A 27,877-nucleotide genomic window follows, 5' to 3' on the forward strand; every position below is an offset into this window, starting at 1 on the left:
TTTGTGTACAAGTATCTGAACAGAGAGCACAAAGATGCAGCCAGGCTCTTTTCAGTGGTGCCTGATGACAGGGAACAAAGCAATGGGCAGAAACTGAACTGAGCTTCAGTCTGAACTTCAGGAATTGAGAGACCTGTTAGTATGATCATAATCTTGAGTATTATTTGGTAATCAATATGCAATTTTGGGTTCAACTGTGGAAAAAAAAATCGGATGGTCTCGAAGGCTGAGTGCTGGTGTTCTTCCCCTGTGTACTGAAGGTAGGCTTACTGTATCAATTTGAATTCTTAGTAATGTGTTAGTTCACTGACCTTTATTACAGTCATTTAGGCTGAACTGGAGAGTTGTTTTACTCGTTGTTTTTAAACAGTAGGAAAAGACTGAAACTGTACAAATCCCTTAACTTCCCAGTAGTTTTTACTATAAGCTGTAAAACTTAAGACCAATTATTTTCTATGCCATGAGTCCCAAAGTAGATGGCCTTTTCACCCAGCAAACTGATACTGAAGGACTGTGATTTTTCCATGTACTTTTAATTTTAAAGTGCTATGCCTGCCTTTTTCAAAATCTTTGTTCCTAATATTTTTGGAGGGGAGGTATTATCCAACCATAAATCATCTTTATCCATTTTTGTGTTTCCTTTTTGGAAGCAGCTATAAGAACACCAAATTTACTAGGTAAAAAATAAGCACAGGGTTAAGTTACTGTAGGAGTGAGAGTCAGGTTTCCTGTACAGTGCATACAGCTTTCATAGTAAGAGGGGTGCTCTAGGGTAGAACACAAAGCAGTGCTTAAAAAGTTGTTTTGCTTTTAATACCAGATAATACTGTTTAAAAGAACACCACAAGTCTCACTGACTAGGGTTTAGGTAACTTAAATAATTTTTGGACTCCAGGTTAGGTTCCTGTTCAAGATGGTTTGTTTTATTCAGAGTTCAAGTGTTTCAGACACCATCCTTCTACATACCTACCTTACTACACTACCAAATGCATAAAGTGAACTGAAAACATCATTGATATTGGTTCCAGAAATATTGAAGATTAAGCTTGTTAAAGATCGGTAGAATCAGCAAGTGCTTTACAGTGTACAAGTTAAACAAGGTTTCATAACTAACTGGTTGTAGAAATTTGTTTTTTCTGAGAGAAGTCTGGGTTCTGGGTAGGGAAGGAGGGATTTGTGAAGCCCTACTGCATTTCTCAAACCGTTGCAGAAACATTCTCTGCTAAGGATGGATTTAAAACATGCAATATCTTCCTTAGAGAAAAGTTGCTGGACATTCAGTCTTCATTTTCTATATACCAAAATGCCTAGAGCACTAAAGGTTATTTTTAAAAAGCTTTAAAAGTAGCTAAAATAGCGCTTAAAGCATCAGCATGCATATGCCATGTTGTCTGCATGCAGGTACAATCCAACCAGAAGTTAGCAGTAACAAAGAAGATTCTGATTCACACAGAAATGCTTGACGTTGTGGCCTGTCACCTAAAATTAGATGTTCAGTTAGTCATTCAACTTCATTTTGTTTTTTTCAGACCAGCTTCTTCATAGCTGCAAGCATTAAGATCTAGGTGCTTAGGCACATATTTGTCCATGCTTATATTAAAACTTCTGGTGAAAGTTTTAATTGGAGAGCAAGTATTTTTTAGTGGCCAATACTAGCATTTTTTAATCTAGCCAAATGCTGATGGGGCCTAGTATATCAGACAGCATAAAAAGCAAGAATTTTTTATACACAGAAATAGATCATCTAGTATTTCAGTTTAGTGCAGTAGGGCGACACATGCGCTAAAATGCTGAGTTCAGCTGGGTGTTTCTTCAACATCAAAATTCTTCAAAGAAAAATTAATATCTCTCCATTTCTGAAACTCCATTTGTGTCCCAGTTTCAACATTCTCTAGTACAAAGCTTTTGATTTTGATCACTGGTAGATTATCAAACATCTTGTACTTCACTGTGATTCCCCAGTCATGCTGACAGTTAGTATTTTGGCAATACATCTTGTTTTTTTTCACGAAACTATCATACTGAATGGGTTTCTGGTGAGGCTTTGTTATATAACGCTTCTTGAACGCATCTCCTATGACAGTGTGATGAGATTCCTGAAACAACACAAACCAGAAGTGCTTAACAGTAGAAACACCATTCCTCTTTTTTACTTGACATTCCCCTTCCCCTCACACCCTGGTAAGGTTCTTCCTATTGTTTGGGAGACTCATCTTCCAGCACCCTTGGCTCATTGCTCTTTTTCCCCAATTCATTAAATACCAGGTATTAGAAAGGCCCAGGCATGGGCTTACCAAAACCAAAATTACTATGTCACCAATCAGCAGCTTATACATACTTGAACTTACTTAGCTTCTCTAAAAACTGTGCTTGCAGTATTTGAGCCTTGCGCATAAAACTAACATAAGTCATCCAGACAACTGGAAAGACTCCTGCTTCCCACTCATTTTAAGTACAAGCCTCCAGCTTTCCATGAGGGGTGATGCAATTACTTTGCAGTGGTTGGAAAAGTAACCTTAAAAAGGTAATGGAGTTACAGTTGTTCATAATTTTTTAAATCTTTGATTATATACGTTAACAACTTAATTTGAAAGCATATGTACAATTTGAGCTGGAGTCTGAAAACTATTTCCTCCTGGAAATGAAGTGCAACTTCCACTAAATATACAGTATGAACTATGACAGAACTCATTTTGTAGGGATCATTTAAAATATTGTGAGGGGTTATTTGCAGAGTACTAATCAAAAACTCTTTCTGAAGAGTTTTCTAAACTCTCAGATCTATTAGCACAGGTATAGGTGGCAAGCCAGCAGTACAACTGCTGAAGCTCCATACCACATCACAACTCCGCTTTTCACAGTGGCACAAATACGAGCTTCGAAAGAACAAATTTCAGAACTAGAAGGGCTCAGAGTGCCGAGAAAGGCTCTCTTTCACGATCTCCACTTTCCATGTGTGGAGTATTGGCTTCTTGGGCCTACAGAGAAGTTCAAGTTCAGAAAGAGTACAATAAAAATGTCTCCATGAGATACACAGAAGCAATGTGAACTACCTGAAGAATACAGAATAAAATAATATTGAAGAATAAAGGGCTCCTCTTCTAAAACTATGGTTTGCCTTGCCTTTCAAAACAGAAAACTGGCCCATAAGCCAAGGTAAACACAGTTAGCTGATCTCAATAGTTTGTATGGGTAATTTTCAGTCAAGAGAAAGGGTGAGAGATCTCTCAACTGCAGGAAGACTTCCAATCTTAATGCTAATTGAGAAAGTAAATATCCAGCAGTTACACTAGAAGGTTATGTTATCGAAGAGGTTTTCTACAAAATTGATCAATTTTTAACGAAAGGGGGTTCAGGAAAGCTGAACTGATTCCTGTCATATCACATACTTGCACACCTTCAACATCATCAACTACCTTCATAACATGCTACAAGGTAGTTACGACTGGTCCTGTGGTTTACTGATTTACTCAGAATTTTTTTCTGCTCCAATTTGCACAAAATAGCCTACTTTCCACACTGATAAACAATGCTGTTAGTTCAATAATGCTGCCTTCTCTGGTGTTCGTGGATGCAGATTACCAAACAGAGACATACCTGTATAACTCTGATGTCATCTGTACTGCAGGCGTATGCTTTGCATTTTCCACACAGAAGATTTTTTTTCCCTTCCACTAACTTAGGTCTTGTATCATTCTTCCTGGAATCTCGTAATGCCTTTTCTTTCATTTGCAGGTCACATATCTTAAATAAATAAATAAAAATCAAGATCATTATGAAATTAAGAGACACCCAATGTCTGTCTAAATATGACTCAGGATATGTAATATCTAGGAACCTACTACTTAAAAGCAAATAAACAAAACATACCTTGTTCTAGCAATTTGTACCAAAGAAAGAATGTGGTATATTTGTCAGGTCAAGAATGCAAGGCTAGAATAAGACTACATGATGAACAGCATTTATGCTGTCTGTTCTTCCTCCCCTCTACCCCGCTACGGCCCCTTTGGTCATAATACTATTAAGTCTTTGTGAAGACTAAATCATGTGAGACTCCCTACAGCAGAAGTAGTGCTACTGCTCTGGGAAGCCCACGGTTTGGAAAGGAGGCTCTATAGACCACAGAAATTGCAGGCAGAGAAAGAAGCAACAGCCATAGCCTGGGGCTGGGAAGCTGCAGCTCCTACTGAAACAGAATCCTCTGAGAAGAAGCAGGAGCAGCCAAAAAAAACCTCAGAGGTTGGACAAGAAACTTTGCAAAGGCTAGAGAGCCTTAGACATCATTTGTTGCACAGCTCTGTCTCTGAAAGCTTGCCTGGACACATGGGTGATCTGCAAATCCACACAGATTTGGCAGAACTGTGAACAAAAACCTTTTTATTTGTAGTGGTTGCCACTGGTTTAGTCCAGTCTTCCCTGGGAAATTTATCACAAAGGTCTAGGAAGATAGAATTATAGAATCATTTAGGTTGGAAAAGACCTCTAGGATCATCAAATCCAACTGCTAACCTAACACTGCCAAGGCCACCACTAAACCACGTCTGAAATTGCCACATCTACATATCTTAAATACTTCCAGGGATGGAGACTCAACCACTTCCCTGGGCAGCCTGTTCCAATGCCTGACAGCCCTATCGGTGAAGAAGATTTTTCTAATATCCAAACTAAACTTCCCCTGGCACAGCTTGAGGCTATTTCTTCTCATCCTGTCACTTGTTACTTGGCAGAAGAGACTAACACCCACCTTGCTACAACCTCCTTTCAGGTAGTTGTAGAGAGTGATAAGGTCTCCCCTCAGCCTCATTCCAGACTAAATAACCCCAGTTCCCTCAGCCTCTCTGTGCTCCAGATCCTTCAGCAGCTTTGTTCTTCTCTGGACATGCTCCAGCACCTCAATGTCCTTCCTGTAGTGGGGGGCCCAAAACTGAACACAGCATCCAAGGTTTGGCCTCACTAGTGCCAATTACGGGGGCATGATCACCTCCCTGCTCCTGCTGGCCACGCTATTCCTGATACAAGCCAGGATGCCATTGGCCTTCTTGGCCGCCTGAGCACACTGCTGGCTCATGTTCAGCCAGCTGTCAACCAACAGCCCCAGGTCCTTCTCTGCCGGGCAGCTCTCCAGCCACTCTTCCCCAAGCCTGTAGCGTTGCCTGGGGTTGTTGTGACCCAAGTGCAGGACCCGGCACTTGGCCTTGTTGAGCTTCATCCAGCTGACCTTGGCCCATTGATCCAGCCTGTCCAGGTCCCTCTGCAGAGCCTTCCTACCCTCGAGCAGATCAACGCTCCCGCCCAAGTTGGTGTCATCTGCAAACTTACTGAAGGTGCACTTGATCCCCTCATCCAGATCATTGATGAAGATATTAAGCAGAACTGGCCCTAGTTCTGAGCCCTGGCAAGCACTGCTTCTGACCGGCCACCACAACACCTGTCCAAGCCGTGAGCAGCCAGTTTCTTAAGAAGAATGCTGTGGGAAACAGTGTCAAAGGCTTTACTAAAGTCCAGGTAAACAATATCTACAGCCTTCCCTTCATCTGCTAAGCAGGTCATCTTGTCATAGTAGATCAGGTTAGTCAATCAGGACCTGCCTTTCATGAACCCATGCTGGCTGGGTGTGATCACCTGCTTGTCCTGTATGTTCTGCATGATGACACTCAAGATAATCTGCTCCATAATCTTCCCCAGCACCGAGGTCAGACTGATAAGGCCTATAGTTCCCTGGATCCTCCTTCTGGCCCTTCTTGTAGATGCGTGTCGCATATGCTAACCTCTGTTTTGGGGAGAAGCCTTAATTCCTATGTGACTGTTCTCAGGTGCTCCTGTGGTTTCTAACATATCAATAACCCTTGTATCTTTGATACCATGTGGACTTCCATCCGCTGCCTCCACTGAGATGGCAGACTGAAGGACCTTGCTAGCACACCATCCCTCGAAAACTGGCATGCCACCCTCAGGCTTATCTCTAGTGAGCCTGGTTTTATCCCTTTCCCCCTTCAAATCTAGTTTACAGCTCTTTCAATGGGCCCTGCTAACTCCTGTGCAAAGATCCTTTTCCCCTTTTGAGACAGGTGCACCCCATCCGTTGCCAGCAGGCCTGGTGTCGGGCAGACCAACCCATGATCAAAAACCCCCCAAATTCTGCCACTGACACCAGGCTCAGAGCCAGGTATTGATCTCTTGGCTCTTCCTGTTCCTTTCTTCATCATTCCCTGCAACTGGAAGGATAGAGGAGAACACTACCTGTGCTCCTGATCCCTAACCAATCATAGCAAGGCCCTGAAGTCTCTCAATTGCCCTTGGACTTCTTGTTGCAACTTCATTGCTGCCTAAATAAAAAATCAATAACAGGTAATAATCCAAGGGCCGTACCAGGGTAGGAAGCTTTCTCTTTACATCTTTAACCCAGAACCCAGGGAGGCAGCAGACTTCCCTAAGAAGTGGGTCCTGTCAGCATATTGGGCCTCCTGTTCCGTACAGAAGAGTGTCTCCTATGACAATGACCCATCTGTTCTTTCTTTATGGGAAGCATTTTGGACAGCGGGCATAGGCCAACTTACCAACTTAACCATAGTAACTCCTCCAAGCTAGATGAACCATCGTCGTTGTTCGGTTCCTCTTGCAGAGCCTTGTACCTATTATGCAAGGCCACCTGGGAAGGTAGGGTGGTCCCAGAGGAGATACGCCTGCTGTGCCAGGCAGGAACCTGCCTGACTGAAAGTCCATCATTGGCTTAACCTGAGACACCTCTTGCATGTCACCTAAGCACCAGAAGTTCTTGACACTTTTTTCTACCCTTATGATGTTTTCTGGTCTGGTAAGTGCTCAGCACACAGCAGGGTTAATGTAAAGCACTGAACGCATGCTGAGGTGTTCTACTAGGTTTGCTTATCTGCTTGAAGCAAAGATGAATATCACTGTAGGCAGTACAAAAGAAATCACCAGCAGAAGAGCATATACCAACCCAAATGTCATCCTGTTAATGTCCCAGGCAATGGTTTCTTGAATCTCCCAGAAACCACTGCTCAAAAATCAACAAGTACTTGGCATGACAACAAACAGCTTTAGAAAAGCACTTGTACTGGGCTGCAGCAAAGATAAAGTGCTTCTGAACATGAATATGGATGGACATAGTACCACCATTTGCACATTTGTCCATCTCCCTGTCCACTATCCATGCAGGCACAGCAATATTTTCCTTCTAGTGGACTGAATAGTTTATATTTTACTTCTAAACTGAGTTTATGTAAATTCTACCTCAACTTCTTTTTATAGTTACAGTAGAGATGACATTCTGCAAGCTAGCAATACATACTATCCCTTCTCTGCCAATCTAGCATTAGTCTGAAATGAACACTTCCCTCAGGTTATCACTTGGTCATAGATAGAGCACCAATATACATTATGCCTGTATATTTGAGTATGAAAATTCCACAGAAGTACAAACCTTTCTTGCAAATGTTGTTTCATCCCAATTCTGTAGATTTTCAATAGCTTCATTCATCATTTCTTCCTTATAACGGTTGTGTTTCTCATACTCAACCACTTCTGCTTTGTTTGTCACAAGGATGCACTTGCTGTTTTTTGCCCTTCCACGACCTATACAGCAATACATTTTTCCTCTTTAGTTACTCTTAACAAGAAGTGCAAAAGCAGCAGCTATGCCATAACAGAGCTTTAAGGACTTTCTGTGTGGCTGCTTTTGTTTCCCACATTCAGATTAAGGTAATGCTGCTTCTAAATAGTGTTCTCTCAGCTCTGTCTTCTTTGATCACAAACCAGAAAAAGATGCCCCCTTCCACGTATCCTCATGGATATGCCCCTGCCAGTGCTGTACTGCCTACTTCTGTGCCTGCCCCATTTAATCTCAGGCATGCTTGACACTTCAGTTATTGTGCAGCATCTTGGTGCCTTCTTGTGGAAACAAAAGGTAGAGGAGAAGAGTTCACCTTAGTCTTAATTACTAGGCTTCTGCCCTGCTAATCAGTGTCTATGAAAAGACAAAGAAAAAAAAAAAATCAATCACAGAAAACCTGAGGAACTGGAAATACAGTGCTGGCAAGAGGCACCAAAAGCAAGTGCCATCTCTTCCACCTGTCTATGCCTACTGCCTGCCTGCTTTTTACTGCTGTGACACACACAAACTAAGAACTATAGGGATCTCATACGAGTTTAGAAGTATTTCAGTTAGAAAAAAGTTCACATTTGCTTTGAGCTCCCATTCCCCGCAAATCATGACTTTATGTGGTTTAAAACTGACACAACTTATTTTCTTTGCATCTTTAATGGCTTGTTAAGAATAAACACTATCCTTTCACCCATAAACATGAATTCTGGACCAATTATTTCATTATAAGACAAAAGTAAGAAAATCAGAGGAAAATCAAACCCTGAAAGCAGAGGACTCAGTACAATGGAGATCACTTCCCGTCAAATTATGAAGTTAACTAGTTGGGTGATATGACTAAATATTGTACCCTGAAAGAAGTCGGCAGTTTTAGAACATTTAGGAATGTTAAACAGAAACCAGTACTTAATGTGGCTCTTTATTCCCCTCTACTGGCCCTATTGTAAAATCACCAAGATTCAAGAACAAAGTCTTGGCTTGTCTAAAGAAGCCTGTCAAGACAGAAACAGGGGGGTTTGGGGGGATTTTTTGGTTTGGTTTGGTTTTTTTGTCTTGAACGTTAGAGGTCTGCATATGCAAAGGCCTTCGGTACCTGTGAGTAGCTGGGTTCAGAATAAGCCACTGGGCAGGGGAAAGTTTTCAGAAGCCAAGGAACACATGAAATTCCTTTCAGGTAAGGACAAAGAACAGCAGTCCTTTGTAAACTGCCACAGTCAGAATGCCTTGCACTATTTCTGACTACAGCTCTTCTAGCCATAATTCTGTTTATAATTATCTGCTTGAGGGATCAGTCCTCAACAGTTCAATAACCTTGTGCAGCATGGCTAATTTGCATGGCAAAACAAAAGTCGCACAACATCAATGACTCAGTTCTGTGAACAAATTTGTCACGTCCAGTGCCATCATTCATCTGACTTCACTCAGGGGCACAGAGGAACAACAGCAACACATGCACATATTACTACAGTATTTCCAAACTGCCATTCAGTATCACTTTATGTCCATTTTTAGGCCAATACAGGTTTCTAAAATAATTGCTCTAAAAGTCCATACCTCTGACTTGGATCATTTTGGTGACATTACCGAAGTATTCATAGAGTACGACAAGGTTGCACTCAGAAATATCAATGCCTTCATCAGCAACAGATGTAGCAATTAGCAGTTTGCTCTCTTTGTTGGTTTTGAATGCATCCAGCACACCCTTCTGCATTGGGAGGGTCATACCTACAGTATCAAGAAACTGTGTCAGGAAAAAACACTAAAGAGTTCCTTGAGCAAGATACCTGAATTTACTCTTACTTAAGTGATTAGAAATGAGCATGTCCTTTTGATCTAGAAAAGTACTCTAAGTCTGCATATCCAGCTGGCTGCATGCTACACCCATGGAGCAGGAATTCCTGTTCATGCACCACTAGAACTGTTACCCTGGGAAACACCATTTCAGACACAACACTTAGCTGATCATTGTTAGAGACCCATACACCTTAGTTATTTTAAGCCCAACTCTTAATTTAAGCTCTTAACGTAATTCATTTCAGTGGTAGCTTCCATTCTACCTTAAAATGTCTTTGTGCCACCAAACACAAAGTAAGAATCTGTAAAAGGAACGGGGAAAATACCACTAGAGGTAATCAGAAGAAGCCATGATAGTGAACAGTTTCTAAACTCCTTTTGAACTAGCAAAAGAATCCTGCAGCAAAGGGTCACTGACAGTGTTACTGCTGCTTTAACCGAAGATTCTGGATGGAAAAAAAACAAGCATCTCCTTAGGATTGGTTAAAGGTCTTCTAGATATGGAAGAAAGCATAGCACAAACTTGCGTGACCTCCGTTTAAGAGCACAGTCGATGAACACAGGGAGAGTAGAACCATTTTAGCAGTGTAGCCACCATAGGTCTAGCAACTGGTATTCCTCAGTGCAAACCTGCCTACCTGTTTTTTGATCTCTTCTTCCACGACCCATCAACACTTCTGGCTTTATGTGGCTAAGTAGAGGGTTTGCTTCTATCCACTTCTTCAAAGCCTAGAAAGCAAACCAGGGAGTTAGATCCCTGCCCAGATGAAGTGCTAGTTTTGGATAGATAGGTAGACCCTCCCAGGCTTGCCTAGGCAATTAATACTTCCGAGAACCAAAAGCAGAAAAGAAGGTGGAACTTGTACATCAGGAGGGAACATCTGTTAATAGGTGAGAAAGCAAGGGTCACAGCTGTGATACCAGATCCAACCATGCCACAACTGATTTCCACCTTTCCATCCCCTGCAACTTAAAGGTTGGGTAGAGAGCAAAGAGAGCAAGCAGCCTTTCACTGCTAAAAAGTATGCCTTTTTCTCTTATAAACCAACAGATCACCAAATACTACACCTCTGGGATCCCAAGGAAATGAGTTGCTAATGACAAACTGAACTTTTTCACGGCACAGTGAATAGCACTTTCAAATTGTTTTTACATGAGAACAACATTCAGCTAAGCTACCGTAAGCTTTTACATCTGTAATGGAAAATTGCCAGCAGATGCTTGGTGTTGTTAGTTTGGACTTTAGCCTGCCTTTTTCTCTGTTTTGCAATTCATCCAGCATGTCTATATCCATGGATAAAATGGGGGTTGGGACTTTCAGCTGATAAATCATTTTAGAGTAGCCAGAGACTACGATACCTTCCAGCAAATGTTTAAAAACTACTAAAGCTAATGATTAGCAGCACACTTAACTTCAAGCATGAACTTTTTCTGGCATCAAGGTATTGGAAGGGAGAAAAAAAGATCATCCAGCCTAGATCCTTGATCCTAGGCAAGCATGAAATAGACCACTGCATCAGAAGGGTCTGGAGAACATCTGGTCCACAAAGTCTTTCCTTTTTCTTCATCAAGAACACATGCTAGGGCACAGACCTCCTTTGGGCCCATGGGAACCCTCCAGGAAACCTGTAAATACCTCCTGATGTGCAGTCAGTAATACAGCAGCACTGCTGTTTATAACACTGCCACATTAAAGCCAAAAACCTTGTAAAACATCTTCTTAAAACTGACTTCAGGCTTAAAGTAAGAATCTGATAGCTTAATGATCAACTATGACATGTAGCAAGAAGAAGCGATGAAGGACCATCCCTAAACCATCATTTTTAGAAAAAAGAAAAAAAACCCCTCTCATCCTGTCTCAAAGCATCAGTGCTTAGGAAGCTACAGAAAGAGAAATATTTTCTTAGGAAGATAAACTACATGCATATTTTTCTATTTCCAGATCAAAATGGGAAGGGTAATAGATGAGGCATTTTATTTTCTCACTTCCAATTTTAGGAGCTTTAAAAAAAAAAAAGTCTTACAGCTACTAAGGCTCTTGTCTTAGCAAAGAGAAGAGTGCGAGTCTGTGGGTTATAGCGGTATGCTTCATCCAGGATGCAAGCAAGCTCTTCCAGCTTGGGATTCTCATTTGATTCGTCTTTTGAAAGAGCAGTCATTTCTGGTTCTTTCTCTGGAAGAAAACAGCAGTGTCTTGAATAATGTACCTCCTTTAATGCAGAAAACAAAATTCTTACCCAAACCTACTTTCAAATGCCACCCACATTCTCTTTAGCATCTATTTTTATTTTCTATACCATTCTTCCAGATGCAAACAAAGAAAGCTATTGGTTAAATGCAGCAAAACCCCCAGAGAAAAATTCTGAATGTCTCACATTTTGTAGCAAACTGCCAGGAGAACCTCTGTGACATACCGTGCATCGAAAGACAGCAACATAGCAAATTCAGGTCTTGCAAAGCATGGTGCTGTTTCTTCTCAGGAAATAACTCACTCTAGAGGGCAGACGGCCCAGTGATTTAAAATTGCAGTAAACACTGCAACACACCAGCCTGCAAACCACAGGCTGGTTTACAGCACACTGCTACTAAATCAGAAGTTAGAGAACAGTGTGACCTGCAGCTTTTAATCAGAAGGGCACAAGAGTCACCTGCTTCTTCCCAGAAGTTTGGGCTTTGTCCAGGAGCATTGGGCAAGAGGAGGCTAAGCATGGAGCAGTGTACGTTGCCTTATCTAATGCTGCCAGCATCTGTGATTGTAGACCACCCTCCTACTTGTGGGGCACACCCTTAAGGACACAGCTGCCTTATCTCCAGGTCAGACATGTAAGAACCTACTACAGCCATCTCACTACAATTACTACTACTTCCTTAGCTCCTGCCCTAGAAGCTTGAAGTCCCAGCAAGTAAGCTCCCCCCTGCCTACCCTAACACTACATTTGCACCCACGTGGACACTAGTTCTTCTGAAAAGTGCAAAGTTTCTGGAAAAACAACCACACCTATTCTGAACACTTGGATCATCCTCTTCTCCCCTGCAACTGTCATAGGTACTGTGTGAAATACCTTGAAAGTTGGCTGTCAGTCGCTTCTCTAACTCTGTATACGGTCCATTTTTGACATTTGTGAAAAATTCAGTTAGGTAGGCTACAGCATCTTCGATGCGGGCGTCTTCACTAATAATGAGAGCATCATTGAATTTCTGCTCAGAAAGAGAGATATGCAAATTTAACCCTCATTTTCTGTGAGACAAATTTTATTTAGCTAGATTAGGTATTACAAACTTGTGTTGTTCTTCCATTTGCATGACGACACAAGCATTAAGAAGTCTCCTCTGCACTATACTGTTCTTAATGAGTATCTTAAGACACAACTCTTACACACTATGCTTTAGGTTGTGTCAAATAAAATTAAGTTCAAAACCTGCTCCTACGTGAACATACCTGTATCAGAAGGAACAGGATGGCTCCACCTTTGCGTGGAAGGAAAGAGGATATACACTTACCCGCAGGTGTTCAGTGCAAATGAAAAGGTCTCTACAAATACTGCTTTCCTTCTCCTTATCCGCCAGTTGCAACAGTTTGCATTTCTTCTGAGTGAAAACTATCCAGTGTTCATATTTCTGTGTTCCAAAATCTTTCTTGCTGATTTGAGACATAGTATCTAGTAAAGATCGAAGAAACAAACATTTGTTCATCTTGACTTACAAATAACCAGAACAGTGAGCTAGAATATAATACATTTTCCATGAATGTTAGGTCTAAGAAAGCTTACGCAGAAGAACACTGTATGATACAGTCACAGAATCACTGAGGCTGGAAGGCACCTGTGGAGGTCCTTAGTTGAACCCTCTGCTCAAAGCAGGGTCACCTAGAGCTGGTTGCTCAGGATCATGTCAAAATGCATTTTGAGTACTTCCAACAACAGAGACTCCAGAACTTCTCTGGGCAACCTGTTCCAGTGTTTGACCACCCTTACAACAAAGGCTCTTCCTGTTGTTTAAGTATTCCTGTTTGTGCCCACTGCCTCTTGCCCTGCCTCTGGGAACCATCTGAGAAGAGTCTGGCTCGGTCTTCTTCACCCCCACCTTTCAATGTATACTCAGATGCTAGGCTAAAATTGACGCAGTAAAATTTAACTGAGGATCTGTGTAGATATGCACATCTGCAGAGTCTTTAGCAATACAATTAGAGCTCACTTGCCCTATGAGAAGCCTACAGTATTCAAGACAGGGCATGTGCATTGCTCCTTAATTACCAGCTACTCAATAGTTAAGTATTCATTTGCTAAACGGTCCATGGTACTTAAACACATATTACCCAAGGGCCTGTTCTTGAGGCAGAATTACTCAGTGCTCATTTGTCACCTACATACTCTGAGTGCTTCACAAACTTCAGTAATCAGAGGGTCCACAGAACGGAAGCCTGATTTCTGTGATGCAGAAATAAGCTTCGTAAGTGTTCATTTAATTTAGCGTGCAGTTTGAAACTCCCACTGTATTTGTTCTTTTTTGGGGTTTCTTGGGTTTTGCATTGGGTTGGTTTTTCTTCTGTTTGGTGGGATTTTTTTGTTTTGGGTTTGCTTTTTTTAATTCTTCCTTCCTGCCCCAGAATATAGTGCACTCTCCAATATCTAGAAAGTGGGGGTGGGGGTGGGCAGGGCACAGGGCAGGAAATCTAGGAAGTACAGAACTGAGAAAAACAGTCTTAAGGCACCCTAGTCAGTTTGCAGAAGACAGTCTAAGCACAGGCAAAATCCTTTAATTCAGAGCTGGATAGACCAAAGCTGATCCTGAGAACAGCCATCCATGGGTCTCTGCTTTGTACCCCCTGTAGCTCTCAAATTTGCTGATAAAAGCCACTTAGTGGACACCACTTAGGAACCCTGCAAAAGCAGAAAAGATCAATTGATTTCTGCAGGGGTGCAGAATTAGGTCTCGTGACCATGAGACCCTTTCGCTTTTCTCAGCCACACATGTCCTCTCCTCAAACCTTCACACCACCGCAGCTCCTGAGGCTGGAGCCCTACAGACAAATGTTTCCTTTCTTAGACAGCCTTATCCCCTCTCTGGTGGTGCTCATTATTCCACAGATCCTCCTCTGTAAAACTACCTTAAATGCTTTTCAACAGCAAACAATGGAGACCTGGTAAACAGTGGAAACAGGCTACCCAGAGGTATAAAGATAAGAAAATGCTCATCAGAAAAGGTGGCCAGGGCACCCCTAGATGTAACTCTGAGCACAAATCAGAGAGGCCGGAGAAAATATGAGAAGTGTGACAGCAGCAAGAGTGAAACTTTGGCTGAAAGGAAGAAATTACAACATTCACAGTAACACCATAACTGAGACTCTCCTGTTTTCCTTAGCAGAGACAGATTTAGGTATGAATCATGTGGACAAATGCTTAAAGAAGAACATACAGCTATCACACATCAAAGAAATTCAGCTCATTGCATTTTGAAAGCAATCCCTTTGGTAGTTTTGTTTCAGATCCTTTAAATATTCAAAATGGTTTGACAGTGTCAAAAGCACACCATCCTTAAGTTGCAGGAAGCACAGGTTGAAATCCAAGCAAAATTATTTATGATCATCAAACTAATTATGTATAGCAGGAAAATAGTTGACTCTTCTACCTGTAATCTCTTATTTAGGAAATATTGGTTAAAGGTAAGTAAAAAGGAAGGAGGAGAAAGGAAATGGAAAAAGAGTGACTGTTCTAGGAGCCATGAGGATTAACACTCGTAATTGAAGACTGAATCCCAGTTACAGGCATATTACATTATCTTACCCACTGAGTAAATCTTCCTCATCAACGCCTCTGTCTCAGACATCAGACCTGAGATAATGTCTGCAAAGTGATTTTGAACTCGCATTTTAACCTGTCTGACAGCTAGAGACAAGAAACAGAAGTCAGTGGCCTGAATAAGTAAAACATTTCCCTGGTCAGTGCAGAACAAGAACATGTCTAAGACAATGCTACATATGGTGGTCTATGCAATCTTAATAATGTTTATTTTTAATGAGCATTATAGCTGCACAGAAAGAAATAGCCCCCAGTCTTCACTGGCAGAACTACACTGGCTTTTCTGCCTTGCTAAATAAAAAACAGAGATTGTGGAGCTCAGCAAGGAGAAAAATTTCCCAAGTGTGCACTGTCTTACTGCAGGCCAACAGTGAAGTGCATGCTTAAACTCCTATCAATCCAGCAGGAAGCAAAGCTCCAGCTTAGTTTTAAGGCTTTAACTACAGCTACCAAAAGAGAATTGGATAGCTGCCTTAATTATGGTGCTTTGCATCTCACAGGAAAATAAAAATGAAGCATGCTCACATGTTTCTGGCTTGTTTCCGAATCTCTGCAGATCCTGTTTGTTCTCTCTGACAGTGGATATGGTCTGTATGTCAAGGTAGGAGCAAATGGTACAGATGTGCTCTATCGTTTCCAGGATGGTCGTGGCATTACCTACTCCAACAGATGCAGTTAAACCTACAATCTGAGCACACACATGAATAGCAGTGGTTGCCTCTTTGTCACAAACAAAAAAAAACAGGAGACACTGTTACCAATCGCCAAGTTGTCACTGTCTTCAAAAACAAGGAAACAAAAAAGGCAGCTGAAGTAAACATGAGTGCAACTACTAAATCCTGAGGGCTAAACCTTGTCCCCACTTGTGTCCTCTCCAAGGCACTCAAGCTTAGAGTATTTAAGTGGAAATAAACTATCCACCCACTTAAATCCATAACCAGCTGTATTTGCCAGTGCTCATCATACACAGAAACAGCAAATCCACCCCCAGAACAGTCCTCCACATTAATTCAGAAGAGATGTCATCTCAGCTGGACCAAAACCCCGTCAACAGAGGCAGTGACCCCATTTTATTGTTGCAGAAGACAACAACAGAGAGGTGATAAGGAGATTACCAAGTTCTGGGGCACATGCCTTCCTCCCACCCCAGAAATCCTGTTTCCTCTCAAGTACTCCAGTCTTTGATCAGTCCTTCCTGATGGCTGGAGGGAAGATACAACACTGGAAAAAGTGCTCCAGATGCTACCATTTCAATCTGCAGCCATTGTTAAATGGGAGTTTGAACTGGCTTAACATGAATGGCAAGACTTCAGGCTTTGCTGACTGCACTGCAAAACACTTCTCTCTAATGTTTCCACCACTGGCAGGCTGGGCCTTACCTGAGGCAGCTGGTTTGCAGGGGAGTCAAATTTTTCTTCCAGGTATGTGGTCATCAACACATTGTAAGGGTGGTTGCCCATGGTATTGTGGCACTCATCAAATATCATCAGAGTGAAGATGGAGAGGGAGCTAAGGATCCGCTGCTTGATGCTATTCACAAGAATCTGGGGTGTCAGTACAATGATGTCACTGTCCTGTATAACCTTTTCTACAGAGACACTTGCAACGGTATCACCACTAAGTCCTTGAACAGAATATCTAGGAAGAAGAGGCAAATGACAGGGTATGAAAAAGTATGCCTTGAAGGGCAAAAAAAGCTAGAAGGATAGACTTTTCAGCAAGCCTGAAGGGTAATGACTAAGTTCAAAATGTCAAATTGTTGGGGCTGGCAGTCTGACCCACAGAAGCTAAGGAAAAACTGCTGAGGGTAAACAACTGGATTTTCAACTCCCATTAACTAAAATGTATTAGATTTGAGGGTGGTGATTTTGTACATTTAAACTGCATCTGTCAGTTCACAGATAAGCTCTATTTGCAGATCCTGCCCTTCATCCCTCTTCTGTATACATCTGACAGCACAGGACCATTTTCTGTCCAGCAGACTCATTTTCCCATAACTATCAGGATTCATATGTGGACATTCAGTAATCAGTTCCTTCAAGATCAGAAGCTATAGGTTGTCAATACTCCCCTAAGCAATTTTCAGTCACATCTGAAAGATGGACCATCATTTTCTGACTAGATGGTATCTTGCTGCTCTTACCACTAGGCATCATCCTTTTGTTAACACCAAACACTCTTGTCACCAATAAACCCACTACATTTTGCCCTAGCCACAGCTGACCTAAAGGGCAGTTTATTTTCTGTGGAGGAAGCCACCAGGTAGAATTACACTTACCCATTTCTTTCAAAATGCTGCTTGAATAAATTTTTTTGTTGTTCGTACACTGGCACTTTAGTTGCAAGAAAGACAACTTTTGCCTTTCTTCCTGTGGGCATGTTTTCGAAATGGTGTTCACAAATCATAAGTGCCACAATAGTTTTTCCAGATCCTTTAAAAAAAACACATGAAAGGTAAAACACCAGTACAAAAGACCATATTTGTAAGCAGGACCCTGTCTCATCTTGATGGCCTGTAACAACAGGGAGGTGACAAAGGGGCTATAAAACTTCCAGATTCTCTAGGGACAGATTGGAACACATGCTTTCTGCTCACTCAGAATTATCCCTTTCTCTCTTGCAGTCTCAGTCTGTAAAGACCATGTGGCAGACTCTGGGAATTGATGAAATTTATGAAAATCCATTTTCAGTTTTATTTGCGTTCTTTGAAATCACCATGTCTATTTCTGCTCTTAGGGTGTGCTCCCACATCAAATCAGTCTTTGGTATGGGCACCAGCTGCTTTCAGCTTCCATCCTTCTCCATGCAGCCTTGCTCCTCTCACACTTCTTTTCCTTCAGCACCCAGGCTGACAGTGCAGGCCACCCAGAGCTCTTCTGTGTCCCTGCCCCTGCTACCCTGCCTGCCTCTCCAGGGCCCAGCAGAGAATTGGGCTACCAACTTGGAAAACACAGGTGGAGAGAAAGAGCTGATTGATCTCAGTTGAGTCCTGAGCTACTTGCTTAAGTTCCCTGTGCTGTTTTGATGCTGTAGGCATTGCAGTACAGAAGACAGGAGTCTCAGGGCGACTCATCCTATTTTTCCTTGAACTTGCAAGCCAAATTCCTTAAAAATCTGCAGACAGCAGTGAGTGATTTTAACTCAAAAATCTAAACCGAGGAGTGAGAAAGCAGAGCTCAGAACATGGAAATCTGAAATTGAGCACTGAAGGGCCAAGAGACATGTTTGTCTTGCTCAGTCTCTGTGCTGCCTTGGTCATTAATTTCAGGTTAGAACTGGATCTACTCCTGCAATGAAGACTACCTTTAAATAAACAGCTGGGAAAGTTTGACTCAACCTTTACTCTTCCCTATCCTTCATAGCCCTCTCCACCAAGAGAGCTCTTCTAAGCAACATTTGTTTTCTCACCTGTTGGGGCACATATCAATGTGTTTTTCCCATTGATAGCAGGCTGTGCAAGTTCAATCTGGTAGCTCCGAGCCTTCTTTGGTTCACAAACATGTGAAGACTCATAGATCCCTTCTAGGAGAGAACCATGTTTTTATGAAGAGTGTTGCAACACAAATGCATAAAATAATTGTGCCTCATACAGTTGTTATCTAAAATGACAGTCCACGCAGCCTACACAGAGCATTCTCTGACAGACAAGCTTATGCACCAAACAATAACTTTGTGTAGGTTTGATGGCATACTTCCGTTACTGCTCGACTGTGCTTCCTAAAATGGACTCATATCAAGATCTTGGCTGACAACTCTCACCTCAACTGGTCTTTTTCAACTCAAAGAAAATACAAGGGCTTATTTTCCCCCAAATATATGCACAGTATTCCCTTTAGCTTTCTGCTCTATAAACTTTTGAAGTAATACTCTCTTAAACTGTAGCCTTCTCAGAGGGTTTGCACTTATGGAACAGGAACTAGAAACCACTGGTGGAAAAACAGATGCCATGTGAGACATGACAGCCACTGCACAGATCCCCTGCAAGCACACTTAGCTCTCTCAACTGTCTAATGTCAGGTGTCGTGAATTTGTTACATCAGAGCAGAGGTACATCAGCAACAGTCTGGTGTTTAGAGACCTTCTCGATAATGTGCTGTCAGAACAACTTTGCACTAGCAATGTGGTAAATGAGAGGCAACCCCTAACATGTGCAATGCCCAGCATGAGATTCTTTAAACATTACTAGGAAAGACAGACAAATCAAGTCAGAGTTCTAGTTCCTCAGTAGCTTCCTTTGTGGTACACTGCATTCAGATCCTTCAGGAGTCTAAGGAAATTGAGAATTCCAGCCACAAACTGGTTTAAGTTGCTAAGTCTTACCTGAAGCTGAACAGAGATTTTCACTGAGATTATTATCACATTCTGCTTCTTCAGAAAATGCCATCATGGTTTCAAAGCTGTTCTCAAAGGCATCTGTCATTTCACCATCAACATCTTTGCCATTATCTGTACAATCACAAAAAAAAAAGGCATGTTATTGCTCCTTTTGATTTTAAAATGTTGTATTTGCTGGGATGGCAAGGTGAAGGAGTTTGTTGCTAGCATGGGCAGACTACATGAAAGGGAACCTGGGTGCAGCATCATTTTAAGTAAGATGGGTAGCACTGAGAGTCTTGAGTTTAGAAGATCCACATACTCAATGCACATTTATCTATCCCTTAAAAATCGAGGGAAATAACAGATTGAGAGGAAAGTTATACCCTCTGTCGTTAGTGACAAGATTACAGATTTAACATGGACATTAACCACAAGAATGAAAAATACTTAGGAGTTCAAAGAAGCTTTGTAAATTCAAGACTTTGTTCTCCCTTTCCCCCCACCTTTTGGAAGGACCTAGAAATTTTAAGACTCTCTCTATTCTTTATCTTACATGATAATCCAGAGAGGTTCCAAAGATGCTTGCTAAAATTTTCTTTGGCCCCATAATTATTACCTTCTCAAAGAACTGTCACTGGGCTTTGCATGAAGAGTCTCATTGCAAACAGAACACATGAACACAAAGCGCTGCTTTTGGAGAGGGAGAGGAGTATATTCACACCCTAATCCAGCTCCAGAAAGCATACGGTATCTGCGATTAACTTCTACTAACAACTCTTCTTAACTGCTAGCATTAATGGGCAACATTTCTTCATTAGGCTGACATTGGCTTTATTAAGTTGGATCTTAGCAGAAGCCACCCCAAAAGACAGTGATGTCTAACTTATGAAATGTAACTGCTAACCAAATAATATATATAGCCATCAGCTACATAAAATAATATCTATATACATTATTCCTATTATTCATATATATTTAGATATAATTATTTCTAAATTAACTACATATATAATTTATACATATATAATAATTAAATCTCCTAATAAATAATTAAAAATAAAATTAAAGATAAGAAATTACACACTTTTGGCTACAGCAATAAAAACATTTCTAATCAAGAAATATGGTGTAAGAAGCCACTTAAAAGTAGCTTGTCCCACTTGCTAATTAAAAAAAATTCAAACAATCACTTGTGGTTTGGGATAATGCAAACGTAGATATAAAGAAATACAAATCAGTTTATCTAAAATCACTTCTCTGTCTTAATTGTTTTGTAATGAAATACTGTATTCCGCTCTAAATTCTCCCATGCTGCAGGGTACTCATATAGGTAATTTTCAAGTGGAAAAAAGGTAAATTCAATTACAAAAGCAAAAATCTTATTAGGGAAAATTCTGCATTTTTACAACAAATTAACATAGTGACTTGGTAAATGCTGCTTATCAATTTCTCAAAGAAAAAAATATATAATCTGCTCTGTGGATCACAGAAGTGTATCAGTTCCTAGAATATCAAACCACTAATCATATTTTATCAGGAAACATTGCATCTATCCGAAGTCAAGCAGCCAAAAAGATGGCAAAAGGTGAATTACAGCAGAGGGGAGGGAAGAAGATAAACATTTTTGTTACTTTTGTACCTTCAGAGCCTTGTATACTGGCCAATTCTGTTTACCAAAAAAAGACATCGTTCATAACCATATGAGAAGAAAAATACTCAAAAAGTAATTCCCGATGGTTTGTAGGGTAGTGCCTAGATTTCATTCTATATATAAAACACATTTTAATTTAAAAAAAAGGGGTACTTTTAAACAACAATAAGCAGTACAATCTGATGGTATCCTTTTAAATTAGCCTTAGTCTCCTGAAAAAAAAAAAATTACTGCCTGGTACAAAAAATTAGGAAGAGAGCATCACAAAAACAATTTGCACCTTACCTTCTCTCATATCCCACAGCTCACTTGCATTGTAATATCCTGTGGTATCTAGCGCCAGCTGAAGGCTTTTCGGCCAGTTTTCCTTATCCGATCGACAGAGGCATTCAATGAGTTTAGTTATCCCAGCTGCTTTGCTTCTGTATTCACAAAGCTGCACGCACAACAAACAGAAGTTGCTGTAGCTTCGAGTGATCAAACCCACTGTTCTTTGATATTTTGCTTTGTTTTGTTTGATGTTCAGCTGAAAATTGCATTTTCTTCTCACAGAATAAAAGGTTTCCAATAGATTTCATTTACTTTCTACTGCTTCAGTTCTGCCAACCTAGGCATACACTAAACTTAGCTGGACTACATGAACAGGTAGACTATTTGCTTAAATGTTTACAATGTCTGAAACACTGCAGAGCTATTTTGTGAATGTTCATCTGGCAAGGTCCTTGTAATAAGCCATATCTGCCATAAACCTCTGAGGCCAAACTGATTAAAAAACATTCCGGAATAGGAAAATAGGAAAATGCAGAAGTACAAAATCTATGGCAGGCCTGATGCAATAGCTTTCTACATGTTATGTACCTCTATAAAGAAATACAGCTTTAAAATTAAAATAGCTGCAAACAATCCTTCTCAGGAGTCACAAGGAGTGAGAACACCTATGGGACTCCTTCACCCAGCATCAATAATTTATTATTAACCAGCTGTAAATTATAAGTGATCATTTACAGCTAGTTATCAATCATTGTAAGTGATAGATGAGTTATCAGTCATTGATAACAACATTAAGCTAGAACTGGGTAACAGTACAGAGGCTTCACATCCAAAGGCAATGAAAATGTCGACTTCTGTGACACAGCATTTAGCTAACTACTTCAGAAGAGAAGTTTCATCTCACCCTACGACCATCCCTTTGGGTGCTGACAAACCATGTCAAATCCCATGACAAGCAGGAATCAATTTAAGCAACACCTAAATGCCACTTGACCTACATCCATCTGTATTTTTAGGAGCATTAATGCAGTGTGAATGCTCCAGAAAAGGGTCTATTTCAAAGACATAGCAAGGCACCCATTTCACTGAAATGTGGCACCTTCCAGAGCCCCTGAGGTCTCTTCACGGGAACCTGGACTCCGCAAAGACATACAGCTGAGCACTGTCAAGGCCAAAGCTGCCCCATCCTGCTTCTCTGCCTGCGACCCTTTTGCATGCCACCTTACCCACCAAGCTGGACGGGTGAAGAACAAGATGTGCAGGTGTCACAGACAGCGCTGCTGTGTGAAGCTGCAGCCACACAGCCAAGCCTCCTCTAAGCAGAAGAAAGCAAAGTGCCTCCCCAGAGGACTGTGGGTGACCATCCTCCTCACTCAGAAGCCTGACAGATGGGCACCAGTTCACCTCACAAGTGAGGCAGCCAGCGCATCTCCACAGCAGAATTAGGCAAATACTGGGATTTTACCATTAACCATACCTGCAGGATCTCTTCACACTCCCTTTCTATCAGGCATGTGTTTATGTAGGGCATGAGTGCTACTGGATCAACTTCTAGCATTGTTGCTTCTATCCGCTTCAACAGCTGTCTGTGCAATTCCAGTTTTTCCAGTTTGCTGAAGTCCCAGTTTTCAATTGCTTCTGCCAGTCCAGTATAACCTTTCAGAAAAAAAAGTGATGAATTGTTACTATGAATTTAATCTCTAGCTAGAAGAGGTAGGAACAAACTGAAAAAAAAACCCCAAACACTTTCTCAGCCACACTGAAGAAATTAAAATTATTTTGGCCTGTAACTAACAAAAATCTAGGTGAACCACAAACAGTTTTTATGTATTAAGTGACTGTTTTCCTTTACAGCACTGGTATGTATAATATGAAAAACCCTACGTTAGAAGAGCAGTAATACTTGCAAAGAGAAGAACACTACACAGCCACAGCTCACATCACCCAAGCATCCATAACAAACACCTTCCTTTGATCCAATACAATCTCTGAATCTCTGCAGGCCATGATATGCTTCCACAGGAATTCCCAGAGCACAGGACACTACCCAGAACCACAAACACCTCTGGTCCCCTTTTCTTTTATTTACCAGCCCTCTACCTTTCAGTCCTGTCCTTGGCCCCACTGTCCTTCAAAAACGCTTATATTGGATTCAAGCCACTCCCTGACTGAAAGCAACCCAGACACTTGCAGCCTAGACAGCCAGCAAACAGCTGAAAATACTGTCCTGGAACAGACAGTAGCAGGGAATAATTTTTAAAGGACTTGTGTGACTTGCTGTGTAGGCTCCAGGGGTGGAAGGAAGCAGGTCATGGTCCCAGAGGAACTGTGGGCAAACAGAAGGAATTTGGCTAACTTTCTATTTTCTTTTGGAGGAGCGGGAGAGATGTGTGGGTATTTACCACCACAATGTCTTTAATCTAATTATCACCTATTTCTGCATCTGCCAAATACAAGAGTAATGATATATTCTAATCTCAGATTCAATTAGTAAATACTTGGGATAGCACTTGGAGTCAGCAGGTTAACTTTTTCAGTTTTCTGCTGAAGATACAGCAAACTGAACACTATCAACATGTTGAAAGAAAGTATTTTTGCAATTCAGAAACTAGGACTATCACAGGCTGGTAAAAAGTTGCTTAGGACCTAGTATTCACTTTAAGGGGAAATTGGGCTACATCCAAGTGATGAGAAATAATTCCTCACTGAGATTCTGGAACTATCCGCAGTTAATAGTGAATAAACTAAAACAGAAGTGGCTTATGGCATGAGATTTTGGCATTCGAGATATCTAACAAATCAGCAACAAGGATCTATGACAGAACCACCATATATAAAAGAAAGCTGGCAAACCCTGGTAATTTTACACCTTCACAATGTCTTCTGTCACGTTTTGGAAAGGAATTTGCATTAAGACCTCACACATCAAGCAGTCATAGCTACTAAGGAGCAATCATCTCATTTATAAACTATTAATAGTTGGTTACTTCTTGAAACATAGGACTTTTAAGACCTCTGAATAATTTTTAAAAATTCAGCTTCTAATTTAAGCCTATGTCCTTGAATGAAGATATGCCATGCTACCAGTTAACCCCCACACACATCCTCAAACCCATTTAGTCTTCTCTTTCAGAGGATTTGGCTTCCTTCAATCACAGTTGGTGAGAACCATGGCTGTGTTATTCCTCTCTGAATGCTCCGAGGCTGACAACCCTCCTGTCGAGGAGCCTTTATCCTGCATCCCTTCGTCCTTCATTGACTTCTCCATAGCAGAAATTGTTCCAGCTGCTTCTCAGATGGGCGTTTCCCCATGCCTTCCAAGAGTTTCATCTCCAGCCTCTGCCAACCTAGTTTTTCCTGCCGCGACTCATCCGACGTGACCAGACCCCCCGGCAGAAGCCCAAGGGTACGGGAGCGACCCTTCACACTCCGGGGTGCGCCTGGCCGGCCTGCCCAGCTCGGGAAAACGAGTAGCGGAGGAGACCACGCTGGCGAGTGGGAACTCACCTGCTGCAACCAGGGAGTCCAGGAAGCCCCGCAGCCAGCCCTCCGCCTCCAGCTGCAGGATGGCATCCAGGAACAGCGCGGCGGCCGCCGTCACCCCCTTCTCCTCCTCCTTACGGACTCTCTCCTTCACCTCTAGCAAAAACCCGAAGCAGGCAAAGAGTGAGGGAGGGGAGTGGGAGCGGCGGCGGGGAGAGGGAAGCCCCCGGGCCCGGGCGGGCGGCGGGACGGGCGCCGGGCAGCGCCGCGCCGCGGGGCGCCGGGGGGGGGCCGGCCCCTCACCGTCGGACAGCCAGGGCGTCATGTTGCTCAGGACGTAGACAGGGTTCAGGCTCTTCTCGATGTACCGCCGGTAGCACCGCAGGCTCCGCTTCTCCTCCGCCGTCATGGCCAGGCCGGCTCCGCGCCGCCCGCCTCGGCCGCGGCACCGCTCGGCTCTGGCTCCCGGGGGAGCCAAAGGAAGCCCCCTCCCAGGCAGGGAGCGGGCAGGAAACAGAAACTTCAAGCTAGCGGGAGAATCGAAACCGAAAGGTGCCCCAGAGAAAGCACGGCGCTGCTCTCAGGGGACGGCTGCCCTTCGCAAGCGAAAACGGGGGGGTAGCGGGGAAAAAACAAAAGGGAAAAAAAGGCAAGCATATGCGCATGCACACGGTTGGAAAGCCTGTGATCAGTCTGTCAGGGTGAGGGAGAGCACAGCGAAGTAGTACAAATAGAGGCATTGCTTTGGCCCCTCTTCCCTTTTGCCCCCAGAAAACCGTGAACTGTATTTACAGGCTGTATCCTTGTTTTCAAAAGACTGAAAATTAATTCTTTACACCAAGGCAAGACGCCTGCGTGCTCTGAGCGACTGCTTACTCGGCTGCTAGCATTAGTATAGCCTAGAAACCTACAAATGAGGTGTGCCTGACTGCCCTATAGCAGTGAAGTGAGCATCAAAGATAAGGCTCACAAAAGGGCCCAGCAGGTTGCAGACCTGAAAACACCCAGAAGAGCTGCTAAACATGATAACTCCACATGCAAACCTCCCTCTAACCATTAACACATAGAATGGAAGCCTCTAGCTGTTTGCAGCTCCATAAATCTCATTTTCAAATAGACAACTAACAGGTACTGGCCCAATACAAGATCTCTGTCATCTCAAGTCATGTCAACACAAGACCACTGAGTGATGGGCTTGTACTGGACAGATAGGGGGGTGGGGGCAGAAAGAAGTGCTACCATTGGCATCACATTTTCTACTCTGTTCTAGTCCATCTTTACTCTCAAGTATTTAATTTTCTTTCTCTTCCTTTTCTTGAGTCTTTCCTTATCTATTCCATCCAGTTCTAAAGGGATTATAGGAAATCTCATTTGAAACATCCCCTGTACCACCATGACTTAGTATCATTGTCCTTTCAAAGGGCCCTAGGATAGGAAAGACTTGCATTTGGATTTAACCCTAGTTTTAACCCTATGCAGTGAGATGAATGTCACACTCAGCTGAAGGTTATCCACCCCTAGCTGGGGAAATGTCAAACAACTGGGAGACAAACAGCTTCTATGTCAAGAAAAAGACAGGTGAATAAGCCCTAAATGGCAGCACCTGTCACCTCTCCATTCTTTGCACATCCCTCCTGTGTGTCCCTCCTGTGCTGTGAACAAAGCAGGAGCTCCTGGCCTCGCTGTGCCTGAGCTCAGTTTCCACAGAAAGGCACATCAGCCCTCAGTTACAGAACGGAAATAACAGCTGGTGAGTTTAGCATTAAAAGGAGGAAACAAGTGGGTTAAATTTTTCCCCTTGATCATTCCTCACGACCTCCCAGGGGGCACCAGGTTTCCTAGATTGAAGAACTCAAGCTGCCTTCTTCTGCAAAACCCTGAAAGTTATTCTTCTCCCTCCAAACAAATGGCAGGGCCAATATTTCCAGGCAGAGACGCAGGCCACCCTGCCCCGTAGCTCTGTGCATTTTCCCAAGTGCCACATGCACACCTCTTGAGCACAAAAATTGTTCAAAATAAATAAATCATATACAGTTACAGAATTGGTCCAGTAATAAGTCTGAGATTCTGGTTCTTATCTGGTATGGAAAGGAAGGACACTGACTGTCTTTCTTCATATCTATAAAATAAGTGATATTGGTTAATTTGCAGCCTAATGATATGGCAAACAGCCTGCTTTTGATTCTTGATGCCGGCTTCAGAAGAACATATAGCCTGCTCTAACTGGAGCAACATAGCTAAGTTTGAAATACTTGGAATACTTTATGAATAAGATAGTCTTAGAACTTGCTATATGTGATTACACAGAAGGGAGTCTGGAGACACTGTATCCTTGAGTAGAATAACAAAGGAAGATGTGCTAGAATAAGCTAGTTTAGTATCAGTAAGAACTGTGTAACCCAGGCAAAAATAAACTGAACGTGCCTAGAGACTGAGTTCAACCAGCAGACTCAGTGAGGAAGACTGTCAATGACCACCAGAGGACCCTGGAAGACCACCAATGAGTATAAATGCACATGTCTTTATGAGTTCCAAGAATAGTGTGAATATGGTAATTATTTCCCAGAATTTTCATTAATACGTATATTTTGATTGCCTATAACCCCTGTAGTAGAGCAACTTGGCACACACACTAGGTGGCGCAATAATGAACGCCTGTTTTCTAAAACTACAAACTGAGTTTTAGAGGGTTCTTATATTTGCTGACTTACGGTATCACTTTGACTGTTCAGGGATCACTTTTGCAGCCTGATGCAGTAAGAAGATCCCTTAGGGCTTAATTTCCTTGTGTGTAACAGGGCGGAAGTGTCAACCTTCAGGCTAGTCACCCTGCAGAGCGCAGCTATCAGATGGGCCAGTTACAGACATAGCAAAGAGCATTTCCTGCTCAGCAGCTGACTTCGCAGGATTCCACTTATGGCCTATAATGCCTCTTACAAC

The 27,877-nt window shown here is 42.2% G+C and overlaps 1 protein-coding gene across 2 annotated transcripts; it reads right to left on the bottom strand.

Moving 5' to 3' along the window:
* Nucleotides 1-298: 298 nt before the first annotated feature.
* Nucleotides 299-27,098, bottom strand: RIGI (RNA sensor RIG-I). 2 transcript variants are annotated; one of them, XM_075079354.1, is made up of 18 exons: nucleotides 25,241-27,098; nucleotides 24,962-25,093; nucleotides 22,932-23,110; nucleotides 21,470-21,620; nucleotides 19,537-19,662; nucleotides 18,625-18,738; nucleotides 17,495-17,648; nucleotides 16,596-16,854; nucleotides 15,742-15,904; nucleotides 15,202-15,303; nucleotides 12,920-13,077; nucleotides 12,481-12,616; nucleotides 11,443-11,591; nucleotides 10,057-10,147; nucleotides 9,179-9,349; nucleotides 7,445-7,596; nucleotides 3,598-3,744; nucleotides 299-2,096 (listed from the first exon to the last, which is right to left on the bottom strand). In XM_075079354.1, the coding sequence occupies exons 1-18, from the start codon at nucleotides 25,344-25,346 to the stop codon at nucleotides 1,797-1,799; spliced, it is 2,790 nt and encodes a 929-aa protein (XP_074935455.1). In that variant the 5' UTR covers nucleotides 25,347-27,098; the 3' UTR covers nucleotides 299-1,796. The 2 variants fall into 2 exon arrangements, with proteins under 2 accessions (XP_074935455.1, XP_074935456.1); XM_075079355.1 differs by having other exon boundaries at nucleotides 18,625-18,735; nucleotides 25,241-25,462.
* Between the last annotated feature and the right edge of the window lie 779 nt (nucleotides 27,099-27,877).

The sequence above is a fragment of the Phalacrocorax aristotelis genome, chromosome Z (genome assembly GCF_949628215.1).
Source record: "Phalacrocorax aristotelis chromosome Z, bGulAri2.1, whole genome shotgun sequence".
NCBI lineage: Eukaryota > Metazoa > Chordata > Aves > Suliformes > Phalacrocoracidae > Phalacrocorax > Phalacrocorax aristotelis.